The sequence below is a fragment of the Molossus molossus genome, unplaced genomic scaffold (assembly GCF_014108415.1).
Source record: "Molossus molossus isolate mMolMol1 unplaced genomic scaffold, mMolMol1.p scaffold_m16_p_12, whole genome shotgun sequence".
NCBI lineage: Eukaryota > Metazoa > Chordata > Mammalia > Chiroptera > Molossidae > Molossus > Molossus molossus.
Genome location: NW_023425347.1, coordinates 16666862 through 16684717, shown reverse-complemented (window position 1 = coordinate 16684717; position 17856 = coordinate 16666862). Strand labels below are relative to the sequence as shown.

The following is a 17856-nucleotide window of genomic DNA, read 5'->3' as shown; positions in this document are numbered from 1 at the left end:
AGCAAGGTGATGTAACTGGCTGAATTTTTTACATAAGAAAGCGGTGTTGAACAGCCGATGTGGCTCAGTGGTTGAGCGTCGACCCATGCACCAAGAGGTCACCAGTTTGATTCACGGTCAGGGCACATGCCCAGGTTGTGGGCCAAATCCCCAGTGAGGGGCATGCAGGAGGCAGCCAATCGATGTTCTTTCTCATTGATGTTTCCATCTCTTTCTCCTTTTCCCTTCCTCTCTCTCTAAAGTAAATAAAGAAAAAAATTAAAAAGGAAAGTGGTGTTGAACAGAGGAAGCCACACAAGCTGCGTTACGGACACAAAGACGTGAACACTGTTGAGAAAGCTGGGGGTGTATATGAGGCCCAAAGGGAACAGATGGACACCCCCTTCCTTGACGCTCTGTTTTCCCCCCGTCAGGAGTCTTGTCACTAAACCAACAATCAGAATCATTTGGTGTATTTCATGTCACAGTGAAACTATTTGTGATTGACTAGCTCAGCAGGGTGACTCGCAGTAAGAGCCTTTGATTTTCTCAATTAGGTAAAAGAAGTTTGTTTCTGAAAGTGATCTTGCAGAAAGGGTTCTGTGATGGGAAAGAAGGGAAGACATGTTTTTCAAGCACACAGATCAGATAGCGCCTATGTGTAAATATATAACTATGTGTGTATTTTAAAAAACATTTTCCCATCAATTACAGCTTCCTACACTCCTAGACAGCAGTTCTCAAGGTATCAATCTGAGATCCTGGGCAAGAATATTATCTGATACGTCACCAAGAATCCAAGAGGTAAGTGGCCTGATGACAGTTAATTATAATTTAACTTTATCTTTCCACCAATTTACTATGCTTATTATGTCAAACAATTTAATTGTACTTCAAACCTGTTCATGGAGAAATACATTTGATCTTTCCATCCAGCAGTTTCAAAGAACTTGTTTATATCCTAAATTACCTGTGCTCCTGAGTCAGAGGCAAAAAGTAGGGACTCATCCTTCTGATGTCACACCCAAGAAGACATGTGGATTTGGTTGGTGTGGCACAGATTATCAGTGGACTCACTATCAGTGGACTCTAAGTGTTTCTAGTACTGAGGTGGTCTGTTATTCCACTGTGCTCTTGAAATCGACGTTAATCTATACCACAACAGTAGTAGCACACCTTTATAGAGTCCCTGCAGGACTAAGTGTCTTACGTATATTGACTCATTTCATCACAATGAAAGTAATTGACTTTTTGTGTGAAAGAGGTGCATGTTTTTATTAGCATCTGGTTGCATGAGCATTTGCCCATATAGAAATCGATCTTCCACTCAATAAATGAGAAGTGCTGGGGGCACACGGATGAACAGATATGGTCACTGCCCTTGTGAAACATGCAGCCCAATGGGGAAGAGGGATGTGAAATAAACAATTACTTGTAAGGAGGAGGAGTATCATAAGGGTGGCAAAAGATGAAACATACTTTTTCCTAAACTTTTTTGCCCCTCCTGTAGTCTCAGCTGATTTGGGCTTAGCCAAGCTGCAAAATTGTATGGTTGGAATCTATTTTCATAAAGCTGAGCTCGCGCTAGGCAGAGGAAGCAGAGAAGGTTGGGGGGGGGGGGGACTGTGCAGGGAGAGTTAGAGAAGGGCCCGTCGTCCTGATGGCCACCTGCTGTGCCGGGAGTCTTTGTTTAACATTCTTTTATTTACAAGCATTTAAAACATTCATATCAGTATAATAGGGTGGATGTTGATTGAGAATGTAAAAAAAAAAAAAAAAAAATTCCCAAATCATATGTGGGAGTGCTGGAAGGTTTCTTGCCTGTCTAGATAGCAAGTCTAAGCTTTGATGAACTAGGGTGAAGCAGATGGCCCCGTTTACGTGAACTGATACTGGACCATTTGACCCTGGAACAGCCCCTTCATCTCTGAGTGCTTGGATTCAATGAGCAACATAATAATAACCCCTTACAAGACTGCAATAAGACATACTGTTGTGGAAGCGGTTTGAGATGCCGACTTTATTATTGAAGCCTAGACTGTGATTATAGGCATGACTCACTGTGTGGATTCTACTGGGCGCTCGGTGGTTTCAGAGGGCGAGTGTTGGCATGTGGACAAAGAGAGGGGATGACAGGTAAACATCACTTACTGCAGGAGGGGAACTGTTTTCAGTCTCACCTGATTGAATCCTAATGGTTTTTTAAATTCCCAAGTGCCTTTGAAAATGAGTAATGTGTGGTAGGGGAATAAAAGCGGCATTGTTTTATTTTGGATTTTCCCTCAAAGCAAAGTCAGATGGCACTGTGGGAGCTGAGACCCTGGCAACTCCGGCAGCCCTTGACTTAGTTCGAAGCATTGCAGAGCTACCTTCAAAGGATGAGGCCAGAGGGTACCACAGGCCCCCATCCGGAAAGGAGACCGCCGGCCTCTTCTTCGTTGGGTGCAGAGTTAAAAAGTGGTGTTCTTCTTAAGAAGCGTTTTTCCAAACATGGAGACATCATCCATTTTGTATTTGCTTGGATCTTACACACACACACACACACACGCACACGCACAAATCACACATTTCAGGAAAATGGACAAGTTCACATTTGATAAAATTAAATTGATGAGAAGCTAATTTTCTCACTATAAGAAACTAAATCCTAAACTGTTTGGCTGAAGAACTTTGCTCTGATCTTACCCTTCTAGGACAGAGCCATTCCTCTATCACTTTATTTCCCATTTTTCTCCAGTATCCCTATCTTGGTGGAATAACAGACCCCAAGAACTGCTTACAGAGACGTATTCTCTACATTTCCCCAAAGACATATTCCCAAGGAATTCAAGTAAAGAGGACTAGAAGAGAGAAGTGATATTAAAATAAGTCGGGGTTCACTCTTTGATGTTCTTCAAGGCTTATCTTAGTTCCCTCTTAGGCTCCGAGTCGCTGGCAGTAGGGTTTAAGTTTGCTGAGAATGTGGATGTTTTCTTTTACATGTGAGAGTAAAGTACATATGTGGAGATCTCTCCGATGCTTTGGAACTTGATTTCACAGTAGATCATGACTGTGGCTGCCTTAAGATAAGCGAAATCTTTGCCTTGCCCCAGTTCATCCATCGACCAAGTGTCCAAGACTTGCTGTGGGTGGCCAGGCCCCTCGTGCAGACTGGTGGTCCAGAGACCTTCACACAGCTGACGGGCGTCCTGTCTGACCTCTTGTGTGGCTACCCAGAGGGAGGAGGCTCCCAGGTGTTCTCCTTCAACTGGTATGAAGACAATAACTACAAGGCCTTCCTGGGGATTGACTCTGCGAGGAAAGATCCTGTCTATTCGTATGACAAAAGCACAAGTGAGTTTTCTGAGCCCTCTGTACGTAAATCAGGCGCTGCTGTCAGTCAAGCCGGCGGTTTGACACTTTCAGGTAGAACCGGACAGGGTTGACTCTCCCTCGGTCTTGTTGAGCGTCTCCTCCCAGAAAAAATGTTCCCCTTATAGAAAGGGGGAGGTGCGCCTCCAGAGTGCTGGATGTGAGCCATGGAAAGAACTGAGATCCACTTGGAAGGAGAACAGAGAGGACATCCCCCACTGATCTGATTGAACTAGGGTTACGTTCTAGAGGGAGAGAAGAAAGACAAATGAGGAGGCAGCCAGCGCTGCAAGCCAAGCTCAGGTCAGAAGGGCCCTGGCAAGTACACAGGGTTGTGGGGTGTTTTTACAAACACAATGCAATGAAAATCTGTGTGTCTAGTACCGAATTATGTTCCCAATGGCAAGTCCCTGGCAAGTTCTCTTTCCCACCTTTCAATGTCTTTTTTTTTTCTTTTTCTTTTTGGCCCCTACGGGGTACAGGGGAGTGGAGTGGGGAAGAAATGCAACTGGGTGACCCTCAGGTTAAACATTAAAGAGGCAGCGAGGCGTACGCCAGAAGTCTTTGGGCCTGGAAACAGCCACACACAACCAAGAAGTTAAGCAGCTAATTGAAGGGAAATCATTGAGACTAAGGCTGAGATTCTAAGGGGAGGCCGTGTGTGGCCTCTCGGTCCCTCTCATCTGAGAATGGCCTCTGTCCCTTGCAATACTCATAAGCAGGCTTCTCGGCCTTCTGCTTTAGAAGAAACCACAGGGCGAGCCCCATCCTTTGTTTCTCTGACGAGGCCCTTACTGAGATGAACTGTGGCATTTTGTTACTTACTAATGATGAGCTTGTTATTGGTGGGGTACATACAGCTTTTAATTTATGTTCTTTGTCAAATCCTGCATAGAGTTGAATAAGACATGTGATTTGAACACACTGATGACCATGTTTAGCTCTGAGCAACTGGGAGTTTCTATAAAATCTGTCACCTCTCTCCTGGCAGCCACCTTTTGCAATGCGCTGATCCACAGCCTGGAGTCCAACCCTCTCACCAAAATAGCCTGGAGGGCAGCAAAGCCTCTGCTGATGGGGAAAATCCTCTTTACTCCGGATTCCCCTGCAGCTCGCAGGATACTGAAGAACGTAAGTCCCAGCTGGTCTTGTTCCTTCTACCTCGGACCACCCAGAAGAATGAGAGACAGGGAGAGGAGAGAGAGGATGGGAGAGAGGGACAGGGGCAGGGAGAGCCCCCTGGTAGTGAGGCTCCTGTTTGTTTTTGCTAAGTAGGCCCTTGAGTTCCTCCCCCATCATCGAAATGCTTTGTGCCCGCACCCCTGCCTGGGCCCTCTCTCTCCACCCAGCCTCCAATGAGGTGTTGTTCCCAGCACCTGAATTATATCCCTCCTGGAAGGGTCCCCGTTCTGTGCATCCTGGCTACCTGAAACAAAGGGAGGGAGGGGGAAGAGCATTTGCTCACAGGGAGTCCAACTCCAGCTTTCCTTATGTTCTGAGATGATAACATCATCAATATTACATGTACTTCTGAGATACTAAGAAATTAGATCCTGTCAGTCTGGGAAGCTGGGAAATAGCGGATTGTTCTGGAAAATATCAGTAAACTGAAAAACTTAAAGATATCCTTGAAAAGCCTTTCCTAAACGTTGAGAGTTTGTGACATGAGCAGGAAAGGTATAACCGAAGGGTCTATCTGACTTCTCTTCTCTCTGTTCTTGTCTCTGGTTTTAGGCCAACTCGACCTTCGAGGAGCTGGAGCGTGTTAGGAAGTTGGTCAGAGCCTGGGAAGAAGTGGGGCCCCAGGTCTGGTACTTCTTTGACCGGAGCACACAGATGACCATCATCAGAGTACGGATGGCGGGGGAGGGGAGGAGAAGGACCAGAAAAGTGCCCCTTGTTTCCTTTCCTCAGTAAAGGTTAATCACTACTGGAGTTAGATCAAAATATAACAAGCAGGGCCCAAAGGCACCCGTTCTAGAAGCTGTCACCAAGTGGAGTCCCTGACTTTGGGTAGGAAATACATTTCTTCTGTTCTGGGGAAATGTAAAAACTTCCACAAGACCAGTGGCTTCCTGAGGTTTCTTGCTTTTGTGAATTCACTTGAGGGCCTCAGATTCAAAGAAGGATCTCCTCAAGGAGCCAGCTCTGTAATTGCAAAGATAGTTCTGATTTCCAGCCTTGCAAAGCCAGGAGACAAGGGTTCAATACAGTGGAGATAATTAAAAGAGAATGCAAAGATCCATAAGAAAAAGAAAGTTTCCTATATACCATTTCCCCTGCCCCCCTCTCCCCTCCCCAACATACACATCCTCCCTCTGTTATAGAGGCTTATGTATTTGGGGGAACTGGGATATAGATAGCTATGCCTTATGATGGAAAAAAACCACTAGTGTTTTAGGGAGCCTGAGTCTCTATACCTATTCATTAACAATTGGAAATGCCTCCAGATCAAGACCAAAGATCCTGTAGAATTTTCTAAGTGCTGTGACTGTATTGTTTCTTCCCAAGGACACACTGGCGAACCCAACAGTAAAAGTCTTTCTGAATAAGCAGTTTGGTGAAGAAACTATTACTGCCCAAGCTGTGCTGAACTTCCTCAGTAACGGTCCCCGAGAGAGCCGGGCTGATGACATGACCAACTTCGACTGGAGAGACATATTTAACATCACTGATCGTGCCCTACACCTGGCTAATCAATACCTGGAGGTAAGGGACAGCAAGCCACCTAACAGCCGCACTGGGTCCCTTGAAGACAGCCCTGTGGGTGGGCCCAGAGATTTTGCAGCAAGTCAAGTGGTTTTTGGTTTCAGCTCTCATTTTCCCCACTGAAGAAATAGGAATTCCTACAGCCCCCAAACAGAGATGGATCCTGTTCTCTAACAGCTTATCCACACTTAAAGCAGTTCCCTCTTCACATCTCCTGCCTCCTGCTGGCTCCCTGACTCCTCCTTCCTTGCAGTCCCTGAAGTGTCTTTGTCTGTCCTCAACCTTCTCCTCTCTGCCGTTGCTTCAGTGACCGTCACTGGCCAGTGTCTTCCAAACCTCGAGTCAGAGACCCCACTGTTTGCTGGACATTCTCACCCCAGGTTCTGCAGGTACATCAGACTCAACTATTTTAAAAACAAATTTGTATTCTCCTGTGCTAATTATTGTCCTCAGCATTTCTCCAAATTTTCAAGCTAGAGAATTTAGCATCATCCCCCATTCTCATTTTTCTTCCCTTCCGCAGAACAGCTATCACTGTCCAGTGTAACTTTGTGCCAAACCCTGGGTGAAGTGCTTTTACATAGGTAAACCAAAATTAATTATAGATTATAATGAAGAATTTTTTAAAAGCATTTATTTGGGCAAAAAGAGTTGCAACCCAGGAGACACAGATCAGGTAGCAATCTAAATTGTGTTCCGTGGAGACAAAGGGGAGGCTTTCTTTTCTAGCAAAAGTTCCCACCCACATTCCCATTAGGTCCCTTTTATGTAAGTGAGATATTTAAATGTGTACACTTTTGATTGGCCCGAATTGCACAGTCCTGATTGGTCGGCATTATGTACCCTGATTGGTAATTATGAAGTAGTTCTGATTGGACAGGGCAGGTCTTAGTCCATTGGTAGAAAGATGAAACCATGAACTCCTTTGTAATAGTTGACTCAGCCAGATTAAAGAGCAGGGCATAGTATGGGAAACCGAGAGTTCAGTCTGGGGGCTTTTCTGGTGTACAGAGGATATGAGAACCCCGTCAGTTAATGCTGGCTAGGTGCCTATTGTTATCGGTGGGAAGCTCTCCATGTCCCCACCTGTTGCTGGAAGAAATGAACTTTTTGCAATGTCACAAGAAAAGGAATTTTCTGAGACTCGAACGGGAGGGTGAGCTATTATAGAAAACTTTATTTCTGTGGAATTAAATCCCTGAGTTTCCAAAGTCCCCTCTCCTTCCATCCCACCACGAAAGAAGTGTAGCTGTGTCCTTAGCAGAGCTAGGATTAAAGCTGTTGACCAAAGTTTCTGCTCCATATTTGCACAGTCCAATCCAGCATCAGGTTAGCTCAGCTTGTGTTCCCAGATGTAGGCCATCGGTCTATTGTGTGTGGGGTCCACAGGGCCGTGGACCACGTGGCTTCTACAAACACAGGCAAATGCAAGGAAGTAGGAGCGAAACCAGAGGAAACAGAGAGAATTCCTCTGTCTGGGGATTTTAATCTTCTAAGATTTCCCATGCTTGCAGTGGCTGTGCCCCATTAGCTCTTTATCTTTGTTTCTAGGTTGAATTAACAAGCTTCCTATGTCACCCCAACTTTACTGTGCATGTGTCCATCTCCCCGTTGTTGGCCCCCTTTCCTCAGTGATTTTCAGGGAATGGACCAGTTGTTCCCTGGAGACTCTAAAGTTGCAGCTTCCTGGCGAAGCTGCCCATATGGCCATGCTTATAATGTCTGGCCTCCCTTTTACTTTTTTTCTATTATTAATAACTAGCTAGTTATAATGGTAACATTATTATTTATAAAATTTGGGTTCTCAGTTGACCATGAGGAATCCACCTTGGCAGATAATTTCCTTCTTAGGATTCACATCAAATGAACCTTTCTTCTTAGGTCTATGTATACACGATCTCATTTAATCCTCACAACTCCATGAAGTGTGCACTATTATTGCTCCCAATTTACAGATGCAGAAACTGAGGTTTAAAGAGATTAAGTAAGATCCTGGAGCTGCCTGAATTCAGAGCCTATTCTGACCCCTCTACTGCCTCTATCATGTCCAGTCACCAGATAATTCTGCACCCAAATCCAATGCATGGGGTTTTTTCCTACATCACCAAGCAATTATCCAATACCAGTTGGGTGTCCCACAATTCAATTCAGTTCTGACACTATCCACCTGGAGACCACATCACACCCCACAAATTAAGGCCTCAGTCCCATAACACTGCCCACTCCCCTCAACTTCAAACACCAATCACAAATTCAGGTTGTTTAACTGTCTATGATCCCCTTCATGGATTCAATTTACTTACTAATACAGCTCACAGAACTCAGATAAACCTGCTAGGTTACCAATTTATTATTAAAGGATGTAATACAGGGACAACCAGGTGGAAGAGATACACAGGGTAAGATATGTGGAAATGTTACTGGAGAGCTGCCCAAGTTGGAGGGGGCTTTCCCCTCATTGGCTTTTGTCAGGCTTGTGAAAAAAAATTCAGATAAATGAGTGACAGAAAGCAGTGTTGAAGCAAAGCAAAGCAAAGCAAAGCAAAGCAAAGCAAAGCAAAGCAAGATAATTTATTAAGGAAGCACAGCATGCAAATGTATTAAGAATACACTTGGCATAAACACAAGTGGGCAACTCAGCTAGTCTGAGCACCCCACCTGGTGGAGGCTTGAGGGTTTTATACTTTCTTCCTCTATAGGTTTCAAGGTTTCCCTACCAGATATCTTGGGCAGCAGACTAGATTTCAAGGTCTCCATTTTACATTGTTGTGGCTTTTCCCAGAATTTATGAGACTGGTGATTTTATCTTGGTGAGTCCCAATACTGCTGACTTCTTTGTTCAGTGGATGAGATAAACTCCCCTCCCTACCCTTCTCCTCCTCCAGCCCTAGCAACTATCTATCCTGCCTAACAGTAAGGGGCATATTCACCAACCTGGAAGCTCCCAGAACCACATCCTTTTGGATTTTTATGGAGGCTTTATTACATAGACATGATTGATTAATTAATTGGGCTTTGATGATTGAATTCCATCTCTAGCCCCTCCTCCCTCCCAGGGGTGGAGGTACTGTGCAGGCGAGAGTGAGACTGAAATTTCCAACCCTCTAATCACCTGATTCTCCTGGCAACCAGCCCCTGTTTCTTAGGTGCTTTCCAAAAGTCACCATTAACATAACAAAGACACCTTTCTCATGCTCATCATATAAGAAATTTTAGGAGCTCTGTGCTCATCATATAAGAAATTTTAGAAGCTCTGTGCCAGATACAAAGATGAAAGCCAAATATCCATTTTTTATTGCAAATCACAGTATCACACTGATCTCTGTCTACTCTGTTTCCTAAATATCTCTCAACTCTACCTCTTGCTTTCTAGGCTTTCTGAGGCCCAGAGGCCTTGTCATTTATCTACCAGCCTGTTCTAGTTGCTTTCTCCTGGACTCCAGGGTCCAGTCTCTTTTGGCTCAGGCATTTGTCCACACTGACACCAGATCTACATTCTGAACACACATCTGCCAGCATCATTCTCACGCCTCAAATCCTAATGATTCCAGGCCCAAGGAACACACCCAGCCCCCCTTCCTAGTACCTGCTCACTCACAACCTTCCGGCCCTGCTCTGGCCCTTTCACCACCCTCAGGCATACCCTGACCTCTTCGGATTCTTCCTTTTGCAGATGTTGTTTCTCTCTCCATTTGTTAGAGTCATTTTGCTTTAACAAATAGAGAGAATTTATTGGTTGACATACTTGGAAGTTCAGGGGATCTAGGAATTGAATGCCAGCATGAGACCCTCACATCCTTTCATCTCACATTGCCCCTCGCCTCTGCCCTCTTTGACCCTGGCCAGTGCTCTTCATTTGGTAACACATCAGTAGCTTACAGCCCTCAGTAGTCATCTTTGCACCAAAACTTCTGCTGGGAATGGGAGCTGCTTTCCCAGAGTGTAAGCATTACTCCTAGACAGTTTTCTGATTGGCCAGGCTACTCTACCTGTCCCTGAGTCCTCCGGGGGATTGTTACTGTGTTGGGGGTTTGGGTCATATGCCCACCATAGGAAAAGAGAAGCAGAGCTAGCAGGATTACTGTATGGGGGGGAGGGTGATTCTCTAAAAGAAGAAACAGAAGACAGACAAGCCTGAAACGACTTTTCCATCTGTTTAGCTTCTATTCATTCACTCTTTGAGACTCAGCTCTCAGATGTCACCTTCTGCTTACAGATCGGTTGAGCCATTCACTCCTCTGTGCTTCCCTAGTCCTCTCTTCACACTTCTCTTAGATCCTACCCATGTTAGATTGAGTTACCTGTTAATGTGTCCATCTCTGGCTGAATGGCAAGACTGGAATTACTCAGGTTCAGGGAGCACATACTAGGTATTTTTTGATTCTCAACCTCAAATTCCCAGGGAATCTCTTCATCTAAGGGCTTATCACACCTGCCAGTGGGCCAGATCAGGGCCAGATCTGGGCCTTGTTCGTGTCATCTGGAACCATTAGAAGGCAGAAGATGCTCTGAGCAGTAGGAGAGGGAATTAAGGTAAGGGCAGCTAAAGGCAGCTAAGGGCAGCTAAGAGCAGGCCCCCTCCCCAGACTCCTAGTTCCTGAGGATAACTAAATAGTGAGAAAAAACCTGCCTGTCACCACAGTGCTCTCGAGGACTCCCTGCTGCCCCTAGTGCCACCAGAATGTCCTGAGTGTGGGACCATCCCTCTGGACTCTAGAGTCTAGAGCCCTGGAAGGGGCAGCACAGACTCCCTCGGGGGCCGTTCAGAACAGGCACCAAACGTCAGGTCATTACAAAGTTCCTAACCTGCCTGAAGGCAAAAATGACCTTGGATGCTATTTGTTTATTTATTTATTTTTAATCCTCACCAGAGGATATGTTTATTGATTCTTTTTAGAGAGAGAGAAGGGAAAGGGGAGGGGGGGAGAAACATCAATGTGAGAGAGAAACATTGATGGTTTGCCTCCTGTTTGTGCCCCAACTGAAGACCAAACCTGCAACCTAGGTAATGTGCCATGACTGGGAATAAAACCCACAGCCTTATCAGTGTATGGAATGATGCTCCAACCAACTGAGCCACCTGGACAGGGCCCTTGGGCGCTTTTTACAAAACAGATTCCTGGGCACCAACTCAGATCAACCGACTCAGAATTTCCAGGGACGAGCCTGGTAGGCTGTATATTTGCACACCTGTTACATTGGCGAGGCCTTCAAATCCCCTTGTATAATTACTCAGTTGACATTGCCCTTGTCTCATGGTGCCTCCACCAGCTATGCCCACCACCATCTACCACTGTGGTTACAGTATAGGCAGAACTCTTAACGGGGGCATGAATGGAAGAGAGGGGCTCTATTTCTTTATTCTTACAGAGTGGAGCTCAGTGCTTTTCACAGTGTTTTGGTGAGGTACTATCAGTAGTTAAAGAAGACCTTTAACATTTATTTATTTATGTTTTAAAATAACTTGTCTTATTGTTTTTTAAATTTTTATTTATTGATCTTTAGATAGATAGATAGATAGATAGATAGATAGAGAGTGATTTATTGATCCACTTATTTATGCATTCATTGGCTGCTCCTTGTAGGAGCCCTGATGGGGATTGAGCCTGCAACCCTGGTATATGGGGACAATGCTCTAACCAACTGTACTACCTGGCCAGGGCAAGGATACTTAAAAAAAAGGATTGCTCATTTTTCCCCAATAAAACTTTGAATTTTAAACAGATTCTTGGACTGGGGGCTCATATCCACCATCTCATTCAACTTTAGCACCTATATCATCCCCATTCGTTTTTCCAGAACTGCTACCTTCACCATGAAGCTCCGTGAATTTTTCCATTTCAAACTTGGGCTTCCTCAGCATTTTTACTCTTGTAACAAAGACATGCTGGAGTGGATGAATAGACTGACAATCCTTTTCTGTGTCTTTTTCAGTACAATTTGGAATCAATTTATTGACCCCTTCTGTTAAGTCACTTTCCTGCATCTCTCAGGTCATGATGTCCACCATTTCCTCCTGGATTTGGTGGACCTGTTGTGCTGAGCATAAGAGCTCTTCCAAATCTGATGGTTGCATTTTTTAGTAAAACCAACACAGAATAGACAAAGCAAATAACCAGTGGTTGTCTTGACACCAACATGAGCTTCAATCATGATCTGCTGTTTTGTGACCATGGAGAAAATTTTATGAAACACGACCCTTGAGACCATCAGCTGCGATTTCATTTCCTTGAGTTCTCAATATTTTTAATATTGAACCAGCTGGTGCTTTCCCATCACAACTATCTTCCTAAGGAAATGGATCAACCCCTTTCTTCTCGTCTCATGTTTACCGCCTTTCAAAGGCGCTTGTTCTTGTGACAGCCGAGCCACGGTGCTGCTCAGAGAGCCACGAGGGGCCCTAATGAAGAATACGTCCTGTCTTTTGTTTGACTTGACATTTACAAGGTGACATAACGGTCTTGTTTTCTTGAAGGATTATTTTTTTCTGTGTAGCTTGTACTTAATGTAGCACCAGACATGCAACAGATACTTTATATATATTAATTGCTTAAATAGTTAAGAATTCAGTCTCTGGAGCCACACTGCCTGGGTTTAAATTCCTGCTAGTTGTGCCTCAGTTTTTCCATCTGTAAAATGGGGATATTGGGAGTTCTTACTGAAGAGTCGTGTTATGAGAATTGCGTCAATTCATGCCAACCACTTGAAATAGTTCCTGGCATATAGTAAGCACTTAATAAATATTAACTTTTAAACAAAATACAAACAAACAAAAAATATTGCTTAGGAGGAGGAAAGTGACATTAGTGAAACCAGTCCCAGTCACTGAGCCCCGCCTGACCCCCCTCTAGGTATTACAAACCGCTAATTACATCCAGCCTCAACTACCAACCCTTCCTGAGCAGCCTACTGACTGCTCCTAGGTAAATGCCAGGGGGCCACAGGTCAGTGGCCTCCCCCAGGGCGTCCTAGGAGGGGTTTCGATGGTGGCAGAAGCTCAGCCGATCTGCCTGCCTGTAGGGGAGGGAGGAGGAAAGCAAGGGGGTGGGAAAGAACTGAAAGGAGAAAGTAGGAGAGGACATGTGCAGTGAGGAAGAAACCGACCACTGCGATCAGTCCTGGATGTTCCTGCTGCTGTTCTTGTGTTTGGGGAAGTCTGGGGGAGCCTCGGCGACTCCCCGCTGTCATTCTGAAGACTGCTCCATGGCAGACAGGCGTGATGCCGCCCCCCTTGATGGCGCCAAGGGTCTCTCCAGGACCGCAGACGTGTGCTTGTCCACGGTGTGCAGCTTGACCTGTGCTGTGTCGGTAATTCGGCCTGTGCTGAAGAGCTTGGAGGAGTTCCTAGCCCAGCCTCCAAGCTTACTTCCCTGCCTATTCCAATCATCATCATCATCATCATCCCTTAAGGAAAATTAAGCAAAAGAATACTTTTTAAAATGAAAATGATGTCTATTAGATGTGACCATTAACAACAGAAGTTCCAAGAACTAAGGGCAAAGACCCTTAAGCCTTTTGTCATTAATGGAAAAAGAAGTGATTCAATAGGTTTTCCTCTTCAACTAATAGAAAGGCTAAATCCCCTTCCTGTCTGCTCAGGGTGAGGTCTTAGTTCCTGGACATCCCATCCGATGTCCTGGAGTGTGTCCGGTTCCCCAGGAGCCACCTTGCTGGGTCACTCGCATGCGATGTTAGGCTACTGCATGTGGAAACTTCTCACCCACCCGGTGAGGACAAATGGGCCTGGATCTCTGCCTCTGATGAGCTGAGTCACTCTAAGAAGTCACTTTACCTTCTGGCTTAATTCTCTTACCAGTCAAGTTCCGAGGGCCATACAACGGACCTTACTGGGTTGTCATTGAAAAATGAGAGGTGTGCAGAGCACCCGGCACACTGACGCCATTGATTCGTTAGGCACGAGTGCGAATTCCCCGCCCTCGAGTTCCTCCCCCCTTAGGTGGGGTAGGATTCGTCCTTTACAGGTGCTGTGGGGATGAAATGGGGGTGGGCGGGGGCGTAGTGGAAATGTGTGATGCATGGCTGCTCTCATTATGAACCACATGCATGTCTACCCCTGAACCACAGACCAAGTAAGGAATGTTCCTTTTTCTCAGATTCCCAACTCTGTGTAAACATTAGCCAGGAACTGTGAAGCTATTCTTCATATTAACCTTAGTGAACTGGCTTCGAGTCAGGAATGTCAGACCATCCCCGAGGGCCCAGCAGGATGGCTCTGGGCACTTCTGTGGATGATGGTCCAGCAGCTCCTGCACTTTTCTGGTCCTCGAAGCGTCTCCTCAGTGAGGGTTTCTACAACCCCATTCATTCTGTGACCAGGTTTTGTCTTTCCCCTGATGTCCTGCATTCAGTGGGGGGAAACAGAAATTAATGAGCCCTAGTCCAGTGGCTCAGTTGGTTGGAGCATCATCCCATACACCCAAAGGTTGCGGTTGGATTCCCAGTTAGGACACATCGCTGGGTTGCAGGTTCAATCCCCCAGTCAGGGTGCATATGGGAGGCAACTGATTGATGCTTCTCTCTTACATCAATGTTTCTCTCTCTTCTCCCTTCCTCTCTCTCTCAAATCAGTAAACATATCCTTGGGTGAACATTAAACAACATTGATGACAGGCAAACCTCCTGGTCAGTAGGTGGGCAGTGGACTTGGGAAAGGGGTGATGGTGACATTTGGGGAGTCTCACATTTCTAGCATGTGGCAGATTCATTTCCATGGGCTTTCTGGTCACCCTGTTCTTCACACCTAAGGAGAGTGAGGGCAAGTGTGTCCTATATAGGTACATCTCATACACTATCATGTGTACACCTGAACAGTCACATTTTTTTATTTTTCATGAAAGACTGAATTGTTATTTTATTAAATTTTGCTCTTCAACTGTATTTTTGGCAGAAAGGGTACAACAGTGACCCAGTAGGAAAGTAGTACATTATTCACATATATTTTTCTTCTGAAGAAAAGCACAGTTAGAACAATTAATAACTTATTCCTCTGATTACCTTTTAGTTAAAACAAATATACACAGCCCTCCCCTTGGGTTTCTTTGTTTGGGGAAAAGTTAAGCCAGGCACAGATGGAATACTATTTAGAGTTCACAGTGTATTTTAATTTCATAGTATATTTGAATTTCAGATCTTGAATTTCACCTCAGGAAGCTGAATTCAGCCAAACTTTAATATGAAAGTATCTCTGATGAAGGCCTGAAACTGTGCTTTAACCAGTCATAACTCCCTTTCCCCGAGTCTTAAAAGAAACATGGATTCAGTAACCCCCTTTTCCTCTGCTGTCAACACAGTTAATACATGTGCATAACTCTTTATTATCTACACAGTGGTTGTCTTGTTAATGAATTCTCAGCAGCGGGACTTTTTGGACTACTTTTCCTCTGTACCTTGCACGCTCTTGGTCATAGTCCACCCCCCCGACCAGAATGTGTGCAGCACTGTGTTTTTCAGGTTAGCCTGAGAAAAATAGGGTTAGGAACATAAAGCTACTCATCATGCAATGTACCTTAGAGTCAAATGTATAGATATTTGCAGCCTGTCGCTTTCTTCTGTTGATCCATTGACCCCCAGGGTGCTTCCGGAGGCTAGGAGAAGTTGGAGGAGAGGTAGGAAGGATACAGAAGCCTAGACCATGAGAGCAATATTATTTCAGGACCCCGGAACTGGATCATAAGCAACTCATAGGCAATGACCTCGTTTTATGCTTCATCTGCGTCTCAGAAACATAGAACTGGGCTGAGGAAGGAGAAATGGGTGGCGGGGGGTGGCTGAGGTCATGGGTGGAGGGAAGGGACTTGTCCTTGAGCCTGCTGTGAGCCACCCACTATGTGGGGCACTTTACTATGTCATCTCATGCAGCACTCCTAACCTCCCAGCAGCATGACTCTTGCCATTTTATAGAATTAAAAGCTGACATGCCTAACGTGCCACAGCAGATAAGCAGGGATCCAGAATTCTAATCCAGACCTGTCTGGATGTTCATTAGGATGTTCATTAGGATGTTCATTCTCTTATACTATGAGGGGCACATTAGTGGGGGGCTCAGTAAGAATTGTTTGGATAAATTATATAATGAGTCAGATGACGGCACCAGTTACTTTATAATTCTGAAGATAACAGACACTATTCTGATTGGGTTTTTTCCTACTTGAAAATGACCAGATTTATAGCAGAAAACCAAAAAGACTTGAGCTCATTCAGTCATTCATGTGCTGAACTGCCTACATCTGAATAAATACAATCCATCCCTGACCCCTAGAAGCTCTGGTAAACATGTTATCAGATAACACCATAGCCGTGGTATCTCAGAGGATGGCTAGGACAATAATTCAGTCTGACAGAGTAGAAACAGGATACACAAATCCATTTCAAAATGTCACAGATCTTCCAAGGATGGTCATTTCTTCCTCCAAGTTATCTCTGAAATCCCTTCTTCTCTCCCTTTCTACATATGGCCTCTGTTTACAGGGGCCTGTACCATCTCTCCTGGGGTCTAGGGCCTCCAGTCTCTCTCTCCTTCCGTTCAGTTCCTGCACTGCCTCCAGCGTGATCTTCCTGAAACCTCGGGTTAGCTGTGGCGGTCCCGCCTGAAGCTCCTCAGGCCCCTCATCGCTGTAACGGCCTGGCCCCTTCACGACTCTTGACACTATCAGATGGCTGGCGTGCTGGCTGGCTGACCCCTCCCCATCTCCCCCCCTCGCCCCCTTCAGGTCCTCTACACACCATATCCCCTTCACTGTAGCCCTTGAAAATGATTTCTTCTTTGCCCTGGATGGTTTGGCTCAGCGGTTAGAGCGTCGGTCTGTGGTCCAGAGAGACCTGGGTTTGGTTCCTGCTAAGGGCACATATCTTGGTTGCAGTTTGTCCCCAGCCCTGGTTGGTCGTACGGGTGACAACCACTCGATGTGTCCCTTTCACGTTGATGTTTTTTTCTTTCTCTCTCCCTCCCACTCTATCTGAACAAAAATATGGAAAAGTGTCCTCCGGTGAGGATAAAAAAAAAGAAAATGATTTCTTCATATTCCTTCCCACCTCCATCAACCCAAACCCCTTAAGGTTCCAAACTGTCTTGTTTATCTTTGATTTCTTAACTTACTTTAGTGGAGCTGCAGCAGATAAAGGAGACACCCATAAACCTCAAATTAAAACTGAAAATACACCTAGTGCTGGGCCTTAAGGATGGAATTTGCTGGCTAAGCAAAGCAGAGAGACCATCGCAGGCAGAAGGAAAAGCATTAGCAAAGTGCAGAGGTGCGAACCTGCGACAAGTTCACGAGAAGCAGGTAGTGAGGGTGGGGGTGTGGCTGTGGTCAGGGGCGAGGGTGGGCAGTGGGCATGTCTGGAGATGGACTAGAGGTCAGCTGGCCTGGCTCGTGAGCAGCTTCTGCCTGTGCTGCTAGGACGTCATCTCTGGCACTTATCTGTGGGATCTGTGAGTTTGGGCAACATCGCTGTCTCAGTTCCTGAAAAATGAGGGTGAAACCAGGACTGCAGTCCGTGGTGCTCACCCAGGTGGGTGAACCAGAATGTGCTCCGATTGGTCAGTGACCGGCTCTACTGACTGTTAAATACATATAAAAATTTTTATCCTCGCCCGAGGACATTTTGCATTTATCTTCAGATAGAGCGGGAGGGAGAGAGGGAGGAAGAGAGAGAGAGAAACATTGATGAGAGAGACACATCGACGGGTTGCCACCCACACGACCCCAACCCGGGCCGGGGACAAACTGCAACCGAGGTACGTGCCCTTAGCGGGAACTGAACCGGGGTCTCTCTGGACCACAGGCCCACGCTCTA

The 17856-nt window shown here is 45.5% G+C and overlaps 1 protein-coding gene across 1 annotated transcript in view; it reads left to right on the top strand.

Annotated features, from left to right (window-relative positions):
- Window positions 1–17856, top strand: part of ABCA4 (ATP binding cassette subfamily A member 4) — a 129402-nt gene that overhangs the window by 35897 nt on the left and 75649 nt on the right. Inside the window, exons 7-11 of the mRNA XM_036255448.1 lie at window positions 694–783; window positions 3072–3312; window positions 4322–4461; window positions 5065–5181; window positions 5842–6039. Coding sequence (XP_036111341.1) covers window positions 694–783; window positions 3072–3312; window positions 4322–4461; window positions 5065–5181; window positions 5842–6039 — 786 coding nt within the window. The remainder of the gene's footprint in view (window positions 1–693; window positions 784–3071; window positions 3313–4321; window positions 4462–5064; window positions 5182–5841; window positions 6040–17856) is intronic.